Source organism: Chrysoperla carnea, chromosome 5, assembly GCF_905475395.1.
Source record: "Chrysoperla carnea chromosome 5, inChrCarn1.1, whole genome shotgun sequence".
In the NCBI taxonomy this organism is placed as follows: Eukaryota; Metazoa; Arthropoda; class Insecta; order Neuroptera; family Chrysopidae; genus Chrysoperla; species Chrysoperla carnea.
Genome location: NC_058341.1, coordinates 66,416,568 through 66,437,903, shown reverse-complemented (window position 1 = coordinate 66,437,903; position 21,336 = coordinate 66,416,568). Strand labels below are relative to the sequence as shown.

General features: G+C 31.4%; 1 protein-coding gene across 1 annotated transcript; it reads right to left on the bottom strand.

The window, feature by feature from the left end:
* Positions 1-3,096: 3,096 nt before the first annotated feature.
* Positions 3,097-20,981, bottom strand: LOC123301336 (cytochrome P450 3A19-like). The gene is made up of 7 exons (XM_044884074.1): positions 20,927-20,981; positions 19,106-19,175; positions 18,919-19,045; positions 18,656-18,841; positions 3,992-4,232; positions 3,335-3,514; positions 3,097-3,263 (listed from the first exon to the last, which is right to left on the bottom strand). The coding sequence occupies exons 2-7, from the start codon at positions 19,165-19,167 to the stop codon at positions 3,097-3,099; spliced, it is 963 nt and encodes a 320-aa protein (XP_044740009.1). The 5' UTR covers positions 19,168-19,175; positions 20,927-20,981.
* Between the last annotated feature and the right edge of the window lie 355 nt (positions 20,982-21,336).

Here is a 21,336-nt window from a genome sequence, read left to right as displayed (position 1 = left end):
CCTATATTGCGTATATTGCGTGGTCCGGCTGTTTGGTGTTTTTAATCTAATGAAGAAAATGAAATCGTTCACACATTGGTGGCATGAGTGCTGTATAAACAAATTTTCATTATTGTGTGAAGCCGGACTTAAAAGTAATAATATTATGGTATTTTAATTAAATGTTAACGGAATTTCTATATTTCTGTAATAACTGTAAAATCAATGAATAGTAGGTATAATATTATTTGTTATATTTTATTATATTTTATTATAATTTATGTTCTTATTAAATAAATTAATTTTTATACTCTGTATATATGTAAGATATATCAAGGTATACCAAATTTAGTCCCAAGTTTGTAACGCTTAAAAATATTGATGCTATTAACAAATTTTTGGTACAGGAGTTCATAAAATCATCGAATTAATCTATTTCCGGCTGTCTGCCTGTCCCTACGATAACTTAAAAACGATAAGAGATATAGTGCGGTCGAGTTCGTAAATAAGCAATATAGCTCAATTGGATCTTGGATGCGTAGGACCCATCTTAAACCGGTAGATAAAGAACAAAAAATTAAATGTAAAAAATGTTTCTTATAAAAAAAATTCATAACTTTTGATTAGCAAATTAGCAGAGAAACTGTGGGCTTTCTGTGTGTACCAGAAGACGTCTCGTCTTCGTTTGGCAGGTCGTTTTCAAGGACGGCACAAAGGATTCTTGGTCTAGGTGCCAGGGACCTACATGCGGTACCCCTTTTTTGTTTTATTATTGTTATTATTCAATTAATCCATAGGCGTGAAATACGGTGGGTTTTAAATCTAAAAACCCCACGTACAACGCAAATGGATTGATGATAAACTTTTAAGTGGGTTTTTTTTATCCTATAAAACAATGTCAATATATCCGATTTTATCAAAAAAGCCTTTTCCACTCAGATTTAAGTTACAAAAAACAATTTCAAATTTGCAATTTAAAAACCGCCGCCCAGCAATAAAGTATTTTAAGGTGTACCATATCTGGTAGAGGGTTTTACAGACCTTTTAGACCACCTTGAATAACAATTTTTTCCGCTACTTTCTACAATCTGCAGCGACCCCATTTCGTTGAATTGAGTCGGAACTCGGTATGTAGGCTTGTGTATCTTTAGGAAGGATCTCAAGAGTTTTATTTTTTTTAATTTTGTGCCTTGCAGTAGTATGATCTTAGATCCCCCTCTACGCTTTTTAATGCCGATATTTAATGGCAGGTCCGTGCACAAGAATTAAAAAAAGGGGAAGGAGTCAAAATTTGTTGGGTTATAAAGTTAATAAAAACAAGAAACTCTTTGTTAGAGCAAGAAATCATTTTATTATGAAAAAATGTGATATTCAGTCACTATTTTTCAATAAGTTAATTCTGCGAGTTACAAAAAAAAAGCTTTCAAAACCCTGTGCGCATCAACCTCTGCATCGTGCTGCATATTGAGCGAGACTAACCTGTTTAGCTGATTTTCAGACATTTTCGGTCTAATAAGGTATGTCTTTAGACGACACAAAGTTGAAAAGAAGCGTAAATTCGCCGCTGTTGCCACAGGCAAAATTGTCAGAACACAAAGCATTTGGTAGACATTTGAAAATGCATCTTCATTGCAAATATCGAGTGCTTCGAGTGAATTTTCCTGTCCTGTCCTGTCCGTCAATTACTCTTCTCGTTCGTGCGTTTCTTGCTCTGATTGATATTATTATTATATTAACTTTTACAGCATCCTAATACTTACATTTTCGTTTTTAATAATTTCAATGCGTGGTTTCTTACACACAAAGCGATGAATATATAGAGTTCTAAAAGTCAATTGAGTTCTAGTTGAATTTTGGAACGCACAAAACTTCAAAATAAAATTGCGTCAAAACGAGAAAATTGATGGTGTTAAAACAAAATTGGCAGCGAAGTATGAATTTTCGAGTCTATTTCACTTAAAGAGATTGGGTAGTAAAGAATATATTGTTAGTTGTTTATCTAGAAATGAGGGGGGGGGGGGCGAACTTTCCTATTACATTTGTTCAAAAACAAGAAAAAAATAAATTACTCATCTAATAATAAGAAGTATTTAATAAGGGAGAAATATATTCTTAGCAATGAAGCTCTTCTTCAGACTAATTTTTTTTATAGTAGATATATTATATTATGATAAATAACTAACCAAAGCATGTCAGTATGTGAACACCTTTCTTTTCTCTTGTTAGGTAATTACCTACTTATAAATAATTTTATATTAACTTCTGCAGACTAATGGTAGGTCCACACGATACCAACTTCACACAGATTCCTATAGAATTTTGTCTTCGCAACAAATCAGTACAAACAAAAGTCGGTATGATAATAAAGACTGAGCACAGAAGTTGAAAGTATTCCCATACTAATGATAAGTCTGCACATACATAACGTCATCATATTTACATGAACATTTTTACTCAGACTTTCAGTCTGTACAGATATCTGTACAAACAATAGTCTGTATCGTGTGGACCCATCATTAAACATTTTCCCACGCCCTAGGGAAAACCTTTCCAAATACAGGAAAATGGTATTTTCAAGGGAGAGGCTGAGGGGACAGCAGTGAAACTTCATATCAGGGTTTATATCAAAAAGGTCTTAGGTTGATATGACTCTCCTCTGGGAAAAATGGTCAAATCAACCCTAACCAAAATTGATCAAATATTATTTAAAATGTCTTTTTAAGTAACTTTTGTAACTTGGTAATCTTTGCTTAACCTCACCCTTACCAAACTACATCCTTCTAAATATTATATTAAATCCAATAAATACCTAAGCCTGTTCCTCATTACCGTACGATTTCAAATATACTGCTTCCTAAATAAATAAAAATTAATGAAGCCAAATTATTGAAGTTAAGAAACTGAAGCTTTTCCTTGTTTTTAAATAATTCTTACAATTGGCTGCTTTCAATCAAAATATTACAAGAATAATATATCAATTTTATAATATAGTCTTATCCGATGTTTCGGACCGTTTATTTAAAATTTGATGAGGCTTATTGACATATAGAAATTTCTAATAAAAATTGACTTTATTTTACTTAAATCTATTTAAAATTACAAAAATAACAAAATATGTTATAATTTATATCGTGGAGTGATTCGTACTTTGTGTCCATTAATTAAATTCAATGATACTCCTATTTTAAAACGTAAAGTGTTTGAATTTATATCGGTGTGAAATTCATACCGACTTAATAATGCAACCAATGTTGTTTTCATAAAGATCCATGCATATCGTTTACCTAAATACAAAATCAATGAAAGTTCTTCACAAATGTACCCTAATAAATGATTTTAATTTTATTTTTCATACCAATACAATTTCTAGGACCAGCACTGAATGGAATGTACGCGTATGGGTGACGATTTTTTATATTTTCTGGTGTGAATCTTTCTGGATCAAATTTTAATGGATTTTTCCAATACTCAGGATTTCGATGGATAGTAAATGTTGGAATTACTATATTTGCTCCTTTTGGAATTGTATAATTGCCTAAAGATATTAATAATTTTTACAATAATTGTTTTACTTTGAAACAATAAACCGCGTTCAGAAAGTAGTTGAATTTTGCAAAAAATGTTGAATCCAACAACTCATGTTCTCAAATTTTTGGGGCCTCAGTAAAGATAAATCATCCGATCAAACTAAAACTTTGTAAAATATACATTTATGTGTAAATCTTTTGTTACTTAAATCAAAAGTCTTTAGTTTTCTTTCTCTGCTAGGTGCAGTCCGCCACCAAATTAACCACGAGTAACATAAGAGTAATTACAAATAGTTAATTCATACTAATGATGACCACTTGGTAGTCGAAATACGTATTTATAAAATACAAAAAACTGATCTAGGAAATTTCGGCAAAAAATCTAAATTTATTTCAAGTATATATGTATATTAGCAGATAAAGTGATTCGTATTTTGCATATTCAACTACCATCAAAATCTTCTTACGTTACAAGGAAATTGTACCAATTTTAATATCTTGGGATGCTTCTCTTGCAATTACTGGAATCGTTGGAGTTAATCTCAATGATTCCTTAAGAACCATATCCATATATTTGAGCTCTGGTAAATCGTCAACATTGATTGAGTCTACATTTATGTCACCAACAACTTCCAATATTTCATTATATAATTTTGTTTGAATGTCTTTATATAAAGCCAAATGTAATAAAACATAGCTAAGAGAAAGTGCTGTTGTATCATAACCCTAATAATAGTGAAATTTGTCAATCGCTTAATATTTTTAAGCCTACCTAAAAGAGGCTTAAAAATACTTCATTTAAATGAGGGAAAATTTCCGAATACCCTACTAGGGATTGGAAAAATATAATATGTTGAAAATGCAAAAAGTTTTCGAAAAAACAAAACAAAAAGATCTTTATCATTTCAATCGCCAATAACTCGGCCAATAAGTGACTTTTCGAAATATACTTAAAAGACACTTTTTGCTTAGAATTTACAATTTTCAACATATATTTTTCCACGCCCTACAAGATGTGGTTACCACTCCCTAGAAGGGCTGGTTACCAACCCCTGGCCAAATGCACCACTCGACACCATTTTACTTTTGTTTCTTGGGATTTTATCTACTTACCTTCAAAACAGGTCAATCGGAGGTTTAACCCTCGCTTACTGGAGTATTATCATAAGAATATCAGATAAGAATATGTTTTCATACTTTTTAGAGCAGAATTTTGTAGTGATCGGGGTTTGACTTGTTTAGCTTTTTTATTTAAATTATTTTGGGGTTTAAAATATTGTTTAATTTATTTTTTCTATATTTTTTTATGCCTATAATCACCGATATAAAACTGATTTAGAACATAGCGACATAGAACGCGACATATGACGCTTGATTGTCAAATTAATGAAATCGAGGTTAGCAGTAGAAGAGTCAGGTCACTTTCAGCACAGTTGGATGGTACACTTTTCAAAAAAGGGCAAACCTAGGTGAATGTTGGAAGCCTCGGAAGTTGGAGGGGATAGATGACGTCATTGACCAATAGTAAATCAAGATGGCGTTGGGAGGTGTGGTGGGGCGTGGCTGACAGAGCGTTAGTGTGTTTCTTGGCGAAAGTGGGGCTTAAAGTGGTGGGCGTGGTTTTGGAAGTGGGGGTTAAAGGGGGGCGGGAATTGGACGTTAGATGAGATAATCGAGCCCACTTTCAACCCCAAAGTATGGTACACTTTTCCAAAAAGGGCAAACCTAGGTGAATGTTGGAAACCTCGGCATTGACCAATAGTAAATCAAGATGGCGTCGGGAGGTGTGGTGTTGGGGAATAATGGCTGCCTAAGCATTGATGACGTCATTGGCTTTGACCAATAGTAGCACTGTAAAAATCAAGATGGCGTCGGGAGGTGTGGTTGAATTGGTGGGGAGGAATGGCTGCCTAAGCATAAACGGGAAATTACCAGGTGACGTCATTGGCTTTGACCAATAGTGGTGCTTGACGGGGAGTGAACGGGGGGCGGGACGTTGACATTAGTCAGCAATTTTCAAGAATATGTTAATTTGACCTTGAAAAATATTGTAATTTGACACTTTAAATATACATGATAAAATTCAAGATACGTGACCGGATGTTAATATTTTTTTATGATTAAGCAATGTAATATGACACTTGAAATTTACATAATAAAAATACATGTTCAAACTTGTTTGAATGGACTTTGATCTTAAAATAATTTTACACGTGTCAGCAATTTTCAAGAATATGTTAATTTGACCTTGAAAAATATGATATCATCATCTTGTTACAAGTTCAAACTTGTTTGAAATAATTTTACATGTGTCAAAACACGTGACCGGATGCTAATATTTTTTTATTGAGTCAGCGATGTAATATGACACTTGAAATTTACATAATAAAAATACATGTTCAAACTTGTTTGAATGGACTTTGATCTTAAAATAATTTTACACGTGTCAGCAATTCTCAAGAATATGTTGAAATAGATTTGACCTTGAAAAATATGATATCATCATCCTGTTACAAGTTCAAACTTGTTTGAATAAAAATACATGTTCAAACTTGTTTGAACATGTTTAAACTTGTTTGAATCGCATTCGATCTTAAAATAATTTTACACGTGTTATGAGATTAGATAATAATTTCTGCTGGTGGGGGATTTTTGGAGTGGTGGTAATCATATAAAAAAGGCGCTCGACATTACTGTAATATCAGTTTTCATTAAATTTTCATAATATTAATCAAAATGAATAGAGCAGAATTAAAATTTTTCATAATATTAATCAAAATGAATAGAGCAGAATTAAAATTATTTGATAGTTGTTTAGTGCGACCATGCATAAAAATGGACGACTTACCACTGAAAAAAAAATTAAAAATACTAAAAATGGAGCGGATTCTAACGAAACATGGGCCATCAATAAAAGTTTCACTGGATATAAGCCTAGATGGTACAGAAAACGAGTGGGTTTTTCTACCATCTAGGTTTGCAGTGTTGACGGACAACATGATTAAGTTATTTAACACAAAACCGGGGTATTTGATGGTGGAGGAGAAAATTGGAAGAAGTCACCAACTGAGACTGCGCCTATTCGAAGACGATGGTGATAGTGATGATGATGATGATGATGACTATGTTCAAGAACATCAAAATTTTTAACAAATCATTCCTATATTGAATTTTATTACTGCAAGATATATATATATTTTATTGTTATTGTTATAAAAAAATTGTAAAGTTTAGGTTTTTGATATTTAAAAAAAAAAATAATACTAAATAAATTATGGATATTTTTGTAAAAAATGGTGTTTATTTCAATTCATTACAATTATGGGGTACAATGTCGCTACAAAATCATATTGATCTGTTTCAAAATTCGGAGATGATTTACCCAGAATATTTTAATGTGAGTATTGTTTGATAAGATCTGTTTAGAAAATTGTAGCCAAATATTTTTATAGATGGAATTTTATCAACTTATGGAGGCATGTCGTTGGAGTATACCTACAAAGTTAATCGACACATTACGGTATTCTTATTTAGAAGTTGATGATTGCTTTCATATTGCTGCATTTATAGTAAGAAATTGTTTGGATGCAATCTTATTTGTAAATTATGCGAAAAAGTTCAACTACTTTAAAAGAGATTTCAATCAGTTTGAAATATTACTAAATGAATGTTGTGATGATCTTACTCATGGAAGTAACTTGAGAAAAAATTGGGGTACATACGATATCCGCCGAAAACAATGGATTGGTGATAGTGCTAGACATGATGAGAGAATGTTTTTATGGTATGAACAAATAGATCCTAAAATTCTCTGTAGAATGCTATACCAACAAATGGATGGTGGGAATATACCGAAATGGTTCGAGCCATGGATATGTGCTACAAATTGTAATGAAATAGACAGATGTGATTGTGGAAGAAATAGTGATGATCATGATTGTATATAGAAATAAAAACATGAATATAATTGTCTATGATAAGTTTTTTTAAAAATGTGTTTGTATTTACAATAAAAAACACCTATAATTTAATTAATCATTGTTTTGTTTTATCTATGAAATGACCTCACCACCTTATTTTCAGGTTATAAATACACCTTGTTTGTGATAATTATATTCGCACCATCAAGTAATTTTGAGTAATAAACATGAATCAAAAAACATTTGTATTACAACAATATTTTTATATTGTTTTGTGTTAGTTAAAAATTGCTTCAATAAAATTTCATGAACCTAGTCTAATATATATTCATATTAAAAAATACATTTTTTAAAACACAAATATGTTCACAAAAGCGGTCCACTATGACAAAATTTTTTTGTTACAAGTATGTTCACAAAAACTTTCCACTATAAAAGGAGACTTTTTTTATCAATATATGAATCATGTAAAGAGTCGAACCCTAACCACCTGACTTTAACGTTAGATCCATGTTTAGCTAAGACCTTTTCCACTAAATAAATGTTTGGATCGTGAACTTTTTGTAATTCTTCAGCATAGAAACCACCCTTTATATCTTCGTTGTTGTAATCCTGTAATGTTGAAATAGATAACATCTAACCTTGAAAAATATGATATCATCATCCTGTTACAAGTTCAAACTTGTTTTAATCGACTTAAAATAATTTTACACGTGACCGGATGCTAATATTTTTTTATGATTAAGCAATGTAATATGACACTTGAAATTTACATAATAAAAATACATGTTCAAACTTGTTTGAATGGACTTTGATCTTAAAATAATTTTACACGTGTCAGCTATTTTCAAAAATATGTTGAAATAGATTTGACCTTGAAAAATATGATATCATCATCCTGTTACAAGTTCAAACTTGTTTGAATAAAAATACATGTTCAAACTTGTTTGAACATGTTTAAACTTGTTTGAATCGCATTAGATCTTAAAATAATTTTACACGTGTTATGAGATTAGAATAAAGGTTTTATTTAATAAAAATCTTATAAATATTTTTTTTTTATTTATTAATGATTAAAATTTACATTTTAAAAAAAATTTACAGAAAAAAATTATTATTATGAATCTGAAAAAACACACAAAGTATTGGTGACACTACAGTTCAATAAATTCATCAAATCCATTCCTATAACGACCTGCATTCATAGAGAAATTTTTCATTATTACAACAAATCCATTTGGTGAACTCCAACAATGTCGATATAAATCATGAAATTTTTGAAAATTCATATCAGAGCCAACATGATTGTAGAATATGTGTTTTAGATTCATTTCATCCGTTTTGAATAGCACCAAGCAATTAACATTGCCCCTTATGTTATGCTTTAGAACACGTGCGTAGCTCTGACATAGGTAGAAACAATCAATTTTTCGATGACGATCCATACTAAAGTATTCTCTACTTCTCTGTTGTGAATGACAGCTCACATCATCAAAAATGAAAATACTTTTTTCTCGAGCTTCATTCAGACTAGGAATTTCACTAGTATCACTAAGTGGAAAAATAGCCAACCCCTTCCACTAATTTTAAAGTCTCTTCTAGTAATTGATATTTCGGTTGGTAAACAGATTTACTGTACACATAAATGTTTTCAAAGCGTAAACCGTTTTCATCATAAATTAAATTCAACATAACATTGGTTTTACCACAACCACTAGGGCCACATATTATTGTTCGTAGTGAATCTGAAAATAGAGGACCATGATATGTTTGTGTGTCTGTATTTTCTGGTATTAAATTTTCAACACTCAGAGCGGGTTGTTGTTTATGAAAACGCATTTTTAATGTAACTAAGACTAAAATTTCAATACAACCCATTTTATAAACATTTAAATATATGTGAACTTAATTGTTTAAATCATTTAGTAGTATGTCACATCAGAAGCAACAACACAAAGGAAGAGGTATTGTTAACACACTTATAAATAAATTACCGTTTGAGTTACACATACCAACTTATCAATATTGTGGACCTGGAACTAAGCTGGCAGAACGATTAGCGCGTGGTGATAAACCAAAAAACGCATTGGATCAGGCTTGTATGGTACATGATATAGCATATTCAAAAAGTAAAGACTTAAAGGAGCGTCATCTAGCAGATAAACAATTAGCTGAAGCCGCTTGGAAACGTGCCAAAGCATCTGATTCAACAATTGGTGAAAAAGCATCCGCTTTATTCGTTACAAGCGCCATGAAGGCAAAAACTTCACTTGGTATGGGATTAAAAAAGAAAAAGATGAAAAAGACAAAGAAAACTATAAACTTTACAGCATCAGTGCGAAAGGCACGAAATGCATTGAAAAAATCACAACCAACGGACTTAAAAGCAGCAGTAAAAATAGCAAAAGCAGCCGTGCGAGGTCAACGTATTAAAGCACCCACACGTGTAATACCAGTTCCAAAGTCTGGTGGTATACTTCCATTAATTCCAATATTCGCAGGACTCTCTGCTTTAGGTGCTTTGGCTGGTGGAGCGTCGGGTATTGCTAAAGCTGTTACAAATTATAAAAGTGCTCGTGATCAACTTAATGAGAGTCAAAGACACAACAAAACAATGGAAGCTATAGCAATGGGTAAAGGCTTGTATTTAAGACCGTACAACAAAGGCATGGGATTATATTTAGCAAAAAACTAATTGAAACGTAGAGCACTTTACGATACGGAGCTACGTGCGTATGCTAAACAATTTAAAATTCCGTATTTTCGTGGTGTTTTTATGCGTGACACCCTACCCAAAAGACCATATAAATATGAAACAGGAATTATCAACCATGATGTATCCAAAAATAGTGGTACACACTGGACGGCATATAAAAAGTACAATCGAAGTGTCATCTATTATGATAGTTTTGGAAATTTGAGACCGCCAGTGGAAGTCATTAAATATTTTAACGGATGTGATATTCAATATAATTTTGATAGGCAACAACAGTTTAATACTCCGATTTGTGGACATCTATGTATACAATTTTTATTAAATAAATAAACCAGCAAGTCTTGTATTCACTTCATTCAAAATCAAGATGTCATACATGCTTACTTTTACAGGGAATAGCTCTTTTTTAACAACAGACTATTCTCCACCAATTGAATTAGATAAAAATGAAAATTATGAAATGGGTCTAGTAGATTTACAAGGGTACAATTCCATACCTAATATACACAGCTACAATAACATGTTTTATTACGATGATAAAGTCATAGAAATACCACCAGGATCTTATGAAGTTGAAGATATTGAACGTTATTTAAAAGAAGCTGTAGGTGATGAGGTGACACTACAAATAAATGCTAATACAAATACTTTAAAATGTGAAATAAAGTGTACCGTGATAATAAACTGTGAACCATCAGATTCTGTTTGTCGCATGTTGGGATTTAATAAACGAAAACTAGATGCAAATAAAAGACATGAAAGTGACAATACAGTTAATATTTTACCTGTAGAAACAATTTATGTTCAATGTAATATTACAAATGGGTCGTATCATAACAATGAAATCAGTCACACATTGTTTCATTTTTCACCAAATCTACCACCAGGTTATAAAATTGTGATACATCCTATGAATGTTATTTATTTACCAATCAACTGTCAAACTATAAGCAACATTACGCTCACGTTAGTGGACCAAACTGGTAAATTAGTTAACTTTCGAGGTGAAAACATTACAATTGGATTACACTTGAAAAAGATATAATGGGTTTTGTATTTAATCATCCTACACGTTATGCTGGAGGCAGTGTTTCTACAAACCGTCTCATAAAACAACCTCAATCGAGCAACAATAGAATAAATAATCACAAACAGTTATCATACGAAAATAGAAAATTTCTTCAATCAATTGGCTTAAAACTAAAACGGCCAATTGTTGGGTAAAATTTAGTTGCTGGTTTAAAATAAAGAAATCAGTTATACGAATAAAATTCAATTGTATTAAGAAGAAGAAGAAGAATGGCAGAAATACTAGAAGTGACCAATGTTCCTGAGTACGATAATGTTATTACAGGACTAGAGTATCACAACCACCAAGCTTATAATTCATCGAAATTTGAATCAAGCGATGAGATTAGAATTTGCATTCAATCACAAGACTTGTACACATTACCAAGTGAAAGTGTTTTAAATATCGAAGGTCAAGTGATTGATGATGATGATACAAATGCAGCCAGCTTCATATCGAATGCTATATCATTTATGTTTCATGAAATTCGTTATGAAATTGGTGGTAAGGTAATTGATGTGATTAATAACGTAGGCATCGTTAGCACTATAAAAAACTATCTATCCCTAAACGAAAATCAAAGTAAAGCTTTAGAGAATGCTGGCTTTGGTGAAAATTTTAAAAAGAATGCTGCTGGTTACTTCAATGTTCGTATTCCGTTGAAAATGTATATGGGTTTTTTTGAAGATTATCCTAAAATTCTCGTAAACATGAAACAAGAAATCGTTATTGTTCGTGCAAATGATGATATTAATTGTTTTACCTCAACTGTCGCAACAAGCAAACCTAAAATTAAAATCAACAAATTAGAATGGTGTGTTCCATACGTTAAAGTGTCTGATAAAATGCGAGTCGAATTATACAACTTAGTCAATCAAAATGATGATTTGAGGTTATGGTTTCGATCAATGGAATGTCTACTTATACCAGAACTACCATTAACTGATAGACATGTGTGGAGTGTTAAAACTAGTGTAGAATGTCCTAACTACGCTGTTATCTGTTTCCAAACAAATCGTGACCGCAACATTTTAAAAGATTCCAGTCAGTTTGACCATTGTAACATAACAAATTTGAAAGTCTATTTAAATGGTGAAGCCTACCCATATGTGAATTTGAATCTAAATTACACAAACAATCAAACAGCGTTACTGTATGAAATGTATTGTAATTTTCAAAAATCGTACTATAGACGCTCTATAACAGAACCATTGCTAGATAAAGAAACGTTTATAAATAAATCACCTCTATTTGTCATTGACTGTTCTAAGCACCCAGAGTCACTTAAATCTACAACAGTGGACTTGCGCGTTGAGTTTGAAGCTAGTGTTAATTTCCCAGCTAAAACGCGTGCGTATTGTATAGTGTTCCATGATCGATTATTTAAATACAATCCACTTACGAATAGTGTGAATAGAGTAGTTTAAAATGGCGTACATAGTGGACGTACAGGGTTTCAAAGTAAACAATGAATTCATCGTTAAAGAACTTAGTTTTGTGGATACAAATGGTAACCACTTTGGACATTATGTATTCAAACCGCCATTTCCATTTAACACATTAAGTGATTCGGATAAGAAACAAACAATTTGGCTCTCAAATAATTACCATGGCTTATACTGGAATCAAGGAGCCACCGATTATTGTGAGTTATCAACCATTTTAACACACATTGCTAATCATAATGTTATATACTGCAAAGGTGAAGAAAAGAAAATTTGGATTAAAAAATTAATTCGAAATTCAACAAGGGCAGTCCACATTGAAAATTTGGATGGTGGAAAACCGCTCCATAAGAATGGCAGTGTGTCAAAAGCTCTATGCATCTATCAACATAAACATTGTACCACAAATATTATTATGTATTTATTACATTATTTTTTTAATAGATCTTTATACGGAGGTGCTTGTTGTTGATAAATTAGTGTTAATGATTAAAAAAGTTATAACAATAAATGATATTAAAAAATAAAATGATTGTCTTTATTCATATTTTGTATTTTGTTTTAATCTAAAATTGTAATTTTTTTAAAATAAATTTTTTTTTTTTTATCTAGTCTGTAGTACAAGTTGATTTATTATTATTCCTTATAAAGAGCATATTATCTAGGTTGATTGATGATGCTTGTTAGGTTATTAAGCGCTGTTTATCAACTGTATAGGTCATTTAATTTGTGATCTTTCATGTGATAACATGCTTCAGACAACGAAACAGCTAGCTAAGTTGAGAGATATTATACAGAAAAAGTATAACGCACTCAAAGCTGATGAACAAACAGCGACCATTTCATTAGAAAAAACATTTAAGCCCATCACTGATCCGTTGAATAAGCTAGTAGAAAAACAAGAGAACAAAAATGATTTTACTCGAATTAATATAAAACGCAAGATGGAAGATGATACCTTAGAAGACAATAAAGATGAACTATTAAATTATACGCCAATGAAGGCTAGAAAATTATTTGAAGATACTCCAGTAGTCACAAAACAAAATCTATCAGACACCTATGAGGATGATGCATTACACACTCCTGATGTTGTATTTAGGGAGATTATAAAATCACCAGAGAATAATCAGCATGCACTTCAGCATTTTACAAAGACTTATGGAGATATGGCCGGTAAATACATTTATTTTATATTATCGAATAAAGATGATAAGCTTATCGATAATACTTACGGATTACGTTATGATAATGCTGCTGATAGATTATATGTAGGTAATTCAGTTGTTCACATTAAGCATAACGATATACAAGTCAACGAAAAATGGTACGACGGGACAACAGGTTTATATGAGCTTTTAGTAAAACAGATACCAAAACATTATTCAGAGCAAGACATGCGTAACTATTTAGAAATTGTAACATCAACAAACGCTAATAGACGGAATTATGACTCTCGGGGTCAAATTCAAGGAACTAGAGGTTTAAAGTATAAAAAAATCATTAAGAAACATCTATACCCATCGGCTCCTGCTTCTGGTAGCGGTCTAACATTATCACGAGTAACTAATAATCCCATAGATTATGTGTACTGGAATACAATCGACGAACTTTGCGACAGATTACGGCTGTTATGCGCATCACGTGACGCGGGAAATTTCAACCATCAAAATGAAATCAATAGTTTGATACAAGAGTTAAGGGAAGAAAATATAATATACTGAAAACAAGACTGGTTTCTAAACAGACCAGTATTAAACAGATCAAAACCAGTATTAAACAGATACAGACCAGTATTAAACAGGTTAAAACCAGTATTAAACAGACCTGTTTCTAAACAGACCTATTATTTCAAGATACACCATCAATCAGTTCACAACCGATACAGTTTTTTTTTGATAAACATGTTTAAATGTGAATACTGTGATCTCATATTTTCTCGGAAATTTAATAAAAATAGACACATCCAGCGTTGTCACACCTCTGATTTCAACAATGCTATTCAAAATATATATAATGATAAAGATTGTTCTATTGCTGAATCTAGTAAAAGAAAACGAACATTGAGCAATTCTTCAAAGAGTTCGGAATCTATCGTTGCTAAAACTTCAAAGTTAAAACCAAATGATGATGAATCATATGATGATATTTCATTTAATGAATCAGAGGGTAGCAATCAAAGGTTCAACAATGCTATTCAAAATATACATAATGATAAAGATTGTTCTATTGCTGAATCTAGTAAAAGAAAACCAACATTGAGCAATTCTTCAAAGAGTTCGGAATCTATCGTTGCTAAAACTTCAAAGTTAAAACCAAATGATGATGAATCATATGATGATATTTCCTTTAATGAATCAGAGAGTAGCAATCAAAGGTTCAACAATGCTATTCAAAATATACATAATGATAAAGATTGTTCTATTGCTGAATCTAGTAAAAGAAAACCAACATTGAGCAATTCTTCAAAGTGTTCGGAATCTATCGTTGCTAAAACTTCAAAGTTAAAACCAAATGATGATGAATCATATGATGATATTTCATTTAATGAATCAGAGAGTAGCAATCAAAAGTTTAATCTGAAAATGAGTAGTGATAGAAGCAAATTGGATAATTCACAAACTAAACAATACAAGGAATATGAATCAGCTATGAATAGTAAGAGTGTCCTAGAGGTTGATGAAAATATTTCTTATTATAATATTGATCCCAATGTATTAATTGATACATTAAGAAGTCTATATTCTACTGATGTTGGAAAAGAAATACTGTCTATAATTCATCACTTGCGAAAAAAAAATATAATTAAATAACAAGTTGATATTAACTTTTAACATAAAATTAGTAATTTCTTATTAAAAATCATTTAGTAATACGTTCTATGAATAATTTTTCTATTAAAAATAAAACAGTCTATCAAGATAAAACATTTTTATTATTTTAAAAAATACATCCATCATATTTCCCAATCCTAGGTATAAGTGTAGAAGATGTTTGTGAATCAATATGAATTCTAATTCAAAATAATGAATTTACCTTAAATGATGACTTAAAAATATCAAGTTCATAATTTGATTAGATTCTGGAATAAGTGCAAACATACAAATACTCAAATCAAACCGATACTGCACCAAATTACTCCGATATTACTCCAAATTACTCCAAATTACTCCGATATTACTCCAAATTACCCCCAAATTACTCCGATATTACTCCAAATTACTCCGATATTACTCCAAATTACTCCGATATTACTCCAATATTACTCCAAATTACCCCAAATTACTCCGATATTACCCCAAATTACTCCGATATTACTCCAAATTACTCCGATATTACTCCAATATTACTCCAAATTACTCCAAATTACTCCGATAATACAGCAGGGTAAATTTTTTTATCTAATCTGTAGTAAAAGTTGATTTATTATTATTCCATATAAAGAGCATATTATATGGGTTGAATGATGATGCTTGTTAGATTATTAAGCACTGTCTATCAACTATATGGGTCACTTAATTTGCAAGCATTCATGTGATAACACGCTTCAGACAGCGAAACAGCTAGCTAAGTTGAACCTGTTTAGATACAGACCTGTTTAGATACAGACCTGTTAAGATACAGACCTGTTTAGATACAGACCTGTTAAGATACAGACCTGTTTAGATACAGACCTGTTTAGATACAGACCTGTTTAGATACAGACCAGTATTAAACCGAGCTGTTTCTTATTAGACCTGTTTAGATTTTATATTTATTTTTAAAATTACATCATAACCTATTGAGAACTCAGTATGAACGGTGTTTTTGCGAACATACTTGTAACAATAAAAAAAATGCCATAGTGGACCGCTTTTGTGAACATATTTGTGTTTTATAAAAAAAAATAAAAAATATCACATTGTAAAAATATTATTTTTATTGTAAGTTTCTTATTTAAAAAAACAGTGTTGTATTATAAATATTTAAAAATAAAAATACATAGATTTTACAAAATGATTTTTTATTCGGAAATTTCTGATGTATAACAATAAAATATATATATCTTGCAGTAACAAAATTCAATATAGGAATGATTTTAAAATAATGCTTGACTTTCTTCTTCGATGTCAACACAATCTTCGTTAACATCATCTTCGAATAGGCGCAGCGTTAATTGGTGACTTCTTCCAATTTTCTCCTCCACCATCAAATACCCCGGTTTTGTGTTAAATAATTTAATCATGTTGTCCGTCAACACTGCAAACCTAGATGGTAGAAAAACACCCTCGTTTTCTGTACCATCTAGGCTTATATCCAGTAAAACTTTTATTGATGGCCCATGTATCGTTAGAATCCGCTCCATTTTTAGTATTTTTAATTTTTTTTTCAGTGGCAAGTAGTCCATTTTTATGCATGGTCGCACTAAACAACTATCTAATAATTTTAATTCTGCTCTATTCATTTTGATTAATATTATGAATATTTAATGAAAACTGATATTACCGTAATGTCGAGCGCCTTTTTTATATGATTACCACCACTCCAAAAATCCCCCCCACCAGCAGAAATTATTATCTAATCTCATAACACGTGTAAAATTATTTTAAGATCTAATGCGATTCAAACAAGTTTAAACATGTTCAAACAAGTTTGAACATGTATTTTTATTCAAACAAGTTTGAACTTGTAACAGGATGATGATATCATATTTTTCAAGGTCAAATCTATTTCAACATATTCTTGAGAATAGCTGACACGTGTAAAATTATTTTAAGATCAAAGTCCATTCAAACAAGTTTGAACATGTATTTTTATTATGTAAATTTCAAGTGTCATATTACATTGCTTAATCATAATACATCGCTGACTCAATAAAAAAAAATATTAACATCCGGTCACGTATCTTGAATTTTATCATGTATATTTAAAGTGTCAAATTACAATATTTTTCAAGGTCAAATTAACATATTCTTGAAAATTGCTGACTAATGTCAACGTCCCGCCCCCCGTTCACTCCCCGTCAAGCACCACTATTGGTCAAAGCCAATGACGTCACCTGGTAATTTCCCGTTTATGCTTAGGCAGCCATTCCTCCCCACCAATTCAACCACACCTCCCGACGCCATCTTGATTTTTACAGTGCTACTATTGGTCAAAGCCAATGACGTCATCAATGCTTAGGCAGCCATTATTCCCCAACACCACACCTCCCGACGCCATCTTGATTTACTATTGGTCAATGCCGAGGTTTCCAACATTCACCTAGGTTTGCCCTTTTTGGAAAAGTGTACCATACTTTGGGGTTGAAAGTGGGCTCGATTATCTCATCTAACGTCCAATTCCCGCCCCCCTTTAACCCCCACTTCCAAAACCACGCCCACCACTTTAAGCCCCACTTTCGCCAAGAAACACACTAACGCTCTGTCAGCCACGCCCCACCACACCTCCCAACGCCATCTTGATTTACTATTGGTCAATGACGTCATCTATCCCCTCCAACTTCCGAGGCTTCCAACATTCACCTAGGTTTGCCCTTTTTTGAAAAGTGTACCATCCAACTGTGCTGAAAGTGACCTGACTCTTCTACTGTTAGCGTGGTTCGATTTTCGTATTTCAAAGATATTTTTTGTCTGCCTTCAAGCAAAATTTTTGCTAACATAATACTTAGACAAAGGGCAGGATGTTTGTTGTTTTTGAAAGAGTAAAAAAAAATGTAAATCGTATCGAAAGAAAAAAGTTAAAAAAGTCCACAGCTAACAACATCTTGCCCTGTTTTTACGTATCACGTATAGCGCTTCCAATGAATTTCTTATAACATAAACGCCAGACAAAATACATGCTAAAGATATAAAAAAAATAAAAACTTGATTTCTATAAATATGTAACTCGAGCTACGGCTAAAACTTTTTTTAACAACCAAACTTATTTTTATAAATCCTCCAAACGAATGAATTTCTATGATAATCATAGAAATTTCGCTTCACAAAGGACTAAGATCAATAAGTAAAATAACATACCGCCAAAATGATAAGATTGGTTTCATTACGTAATTGTTCTTCCGTAAAATTGGAATTATTTTTTGTAAAATCCATTAAATAATCTAAAAATGGTTTTTTGTATACATTACGGTTGATTGCTTTAATGTTAATTAGTTGATTATTATTTATAAAGGTTGCCATCAAATTTCTTTTTTCAGAAATAATCTGCAACACACAAAAATTAAATATATTAAATAATACATTGGTTTCATAGCTTGAACACGAAAAAGGACGTCACTTACTTGCTTAGTAAATTCCTGAGTGGCATCACTACTTTTTGATACCATTTTATAATCTTGTGTAAATCGGTAATATATACTAACAAATTTGATTGGATTCATAAATTTAGCTATTATAAGATACATCGCCCTAAAATTTATACCAAAATTAGAAACAATTTATATTAATATTTTCACTTTTTATATTGACCTGTGTATAGCATGAAAGTAAGAAGATCCGCCATCCTCATGCGAGTTTATATTTACACCCATTGTTGACCCTGAAATCAAATTTAATTGTCACGATATTCATCCATAGAGGGAGATGGTGGCAGATTCACACAACGATTTCCGCGCCTATGAAATAAATTTTGAAATACATATAATAAAAGCGGTCAAATCTACACGAAACATGTTTACTCGTACACGAAAGATTTCGTACCATTGTAAAGAAATCTGACGTGACTGCTATACAGCCTCTATATCGGATCGCATCAAATAAACAAATATATACCAACAAAGATTTTTTCTTTAATTAAGGACTTAACTGAGATTCAAATCGTGAACATTATTCGATCAAGGTTTTTTTGAGATTTTATCACGTTAAGAAAACCGTAATCGTTGAATGAAACAAATTTCAAAAATAAATTTTTGCAATTTTTTGTGTTTTCCGACGTAAATCAATCTAAAGAAGTATAAACAAGTGAAAACAAACAATTGACTGAGTTAATTGAGATCGTTTGTTTTTTGACGTCACGTAAATAAAGAAAGATTACACACACATAACTGATAATCCCATATTAATACATACTACAAAATTTTCACCTAATTAGCGCCCTCCTGGGTAAACAGTGATGTTTATAAGAAAATATTTCAAACAAAAGTTGTTAATTTTTTTATAAGGAACATTTTTTACATTTAAACTTTTGTTCTATCTCTAACGGTTTACAAAATGGGTCCTACAGACCCAAGACCCAATTGACCTATGTTGCTCATTTACGAACTCGACCTCACTTTTTACGTCTTAAGCACACTATAAATTTCAGCTTGATATCTCGTTTCGTTTTTGAGTAATCGTGATGACAGACGGACAGACGACAGACGACAGACGACAGACAGACAGACAGACAGACAGACAGACAGACATACGGAAATGCACTAATTAGGTGGTTCTATGAACACCTAAACCAAAATTTTTTTCGTAGAATCAATATTTTTGAGCGTTACAAACTTGGGACTAAATATACTATGTATATTTCATATACATAGTATAAAAATGCAAGTAAGATCACCAAAAAAATATCAGACTTGTGGTTGATATAATTTGTACCTTATTTTCAACATTGATGATAATTTTTGTATAAATCGTGAATGTAGACGAAAAATAAGAATAAAATTTTTCAATATTTGCCCTGGTCTTCGAAATATCGAAAGCTAAATAACTTAACAAAATTTTCATTTTTCGATATTTTGAAAATTACTCCAGATATCGAAAAATGTTATTCTTACTTTTCGTCTTCACGATCAAAATGGAAGAAAAAAAATATTTTTAGCTTGTGTCCCCACTACCGTGCTCATACCTCCTTAATTAGTTGGACACAACGGGGGTTTTTTTTTCAATAATTTTTTAAGGTTCTAACTTCAATTTAAGTAGTTTTTTTTTAATTTCCACCGACTGGTTTTGGAGAAATCTATGAAAACATATCATCCTTCTACTGTTTTCTTATAAGATCTATGTTAAATATGAGGTCTATTATATTTTTGCAGTTATTTACTTATTTAAAGAGTCGGGCAAACCCCCCTCCTCTTAAATTTTCCAAATTGATTTAGGCTTAGCCCAACTTCATATAAAATAATCAAGTCTTTTATCCAAAATTGCCCTAGCGCTCGTACATCCTTAAATTCTGTCAGATTTCTCAATATTTCAAATTGGAAAGTTTATTTTCCTTTTGGGCGGGTCCTCTGTTGGCAAGATGTCGGCAAGACGTCCTCTCTTTACAAGTTTTTTGCGATTTATTTATAAATTTCTTACCACAAATTGAGTCTAAAGTAGTTTTTGATAAATATTTAAATATATCAAACGGTGTTTCTTTATTTAATTCCAAATCTAATTTTTGTATTAAAATATTAATTTTTTCCACAAATATTTTAAAGTACGATTTTAAAATGATTGGACTAAAACCTCTAATTATAATTCTTCGATGATTTCTCCATTCTGGAACTAAAAATATTTAATCGTTATCAAGATTTTTATTTTTTAAAAATTTACGAAATATTATAATACCCTCTGATGTTAAAATTGATTTTCCCATTACAGGATTCCAAGCTATTTTCATTAAGTAGGCTTTTTCTAAAGCATGTTCATTTGTAAGAAGTTCTTTAACAATATCTGGATTTGATGCTCCGATTACGGGAAAAGGACCAAACCATACTCGGCCCAAA

Coding starts and splice junctions, on each gene's coding strand:
- LOC123301336 (XM_044884074.1), bottom strand. CDS start 19,167: ATGGGTGTAAATATAAACTCGCATGAGGATGGCGGATCTTCTTACTTT. Junction 18,842..18,918: donor CTCAGGAATTTACTAAGCAA/GTAAGTGACGTC, acceptor TGTGTGTTGCAG/ATTATTTCTGAAAAAAGAAA. Junction 4,233..18,655: donor CCAATCTTATCATTTTGGCG/GTATGTTATTTT, acceptor CACTATTATTAG/GGTTATGATACAACAGCACT.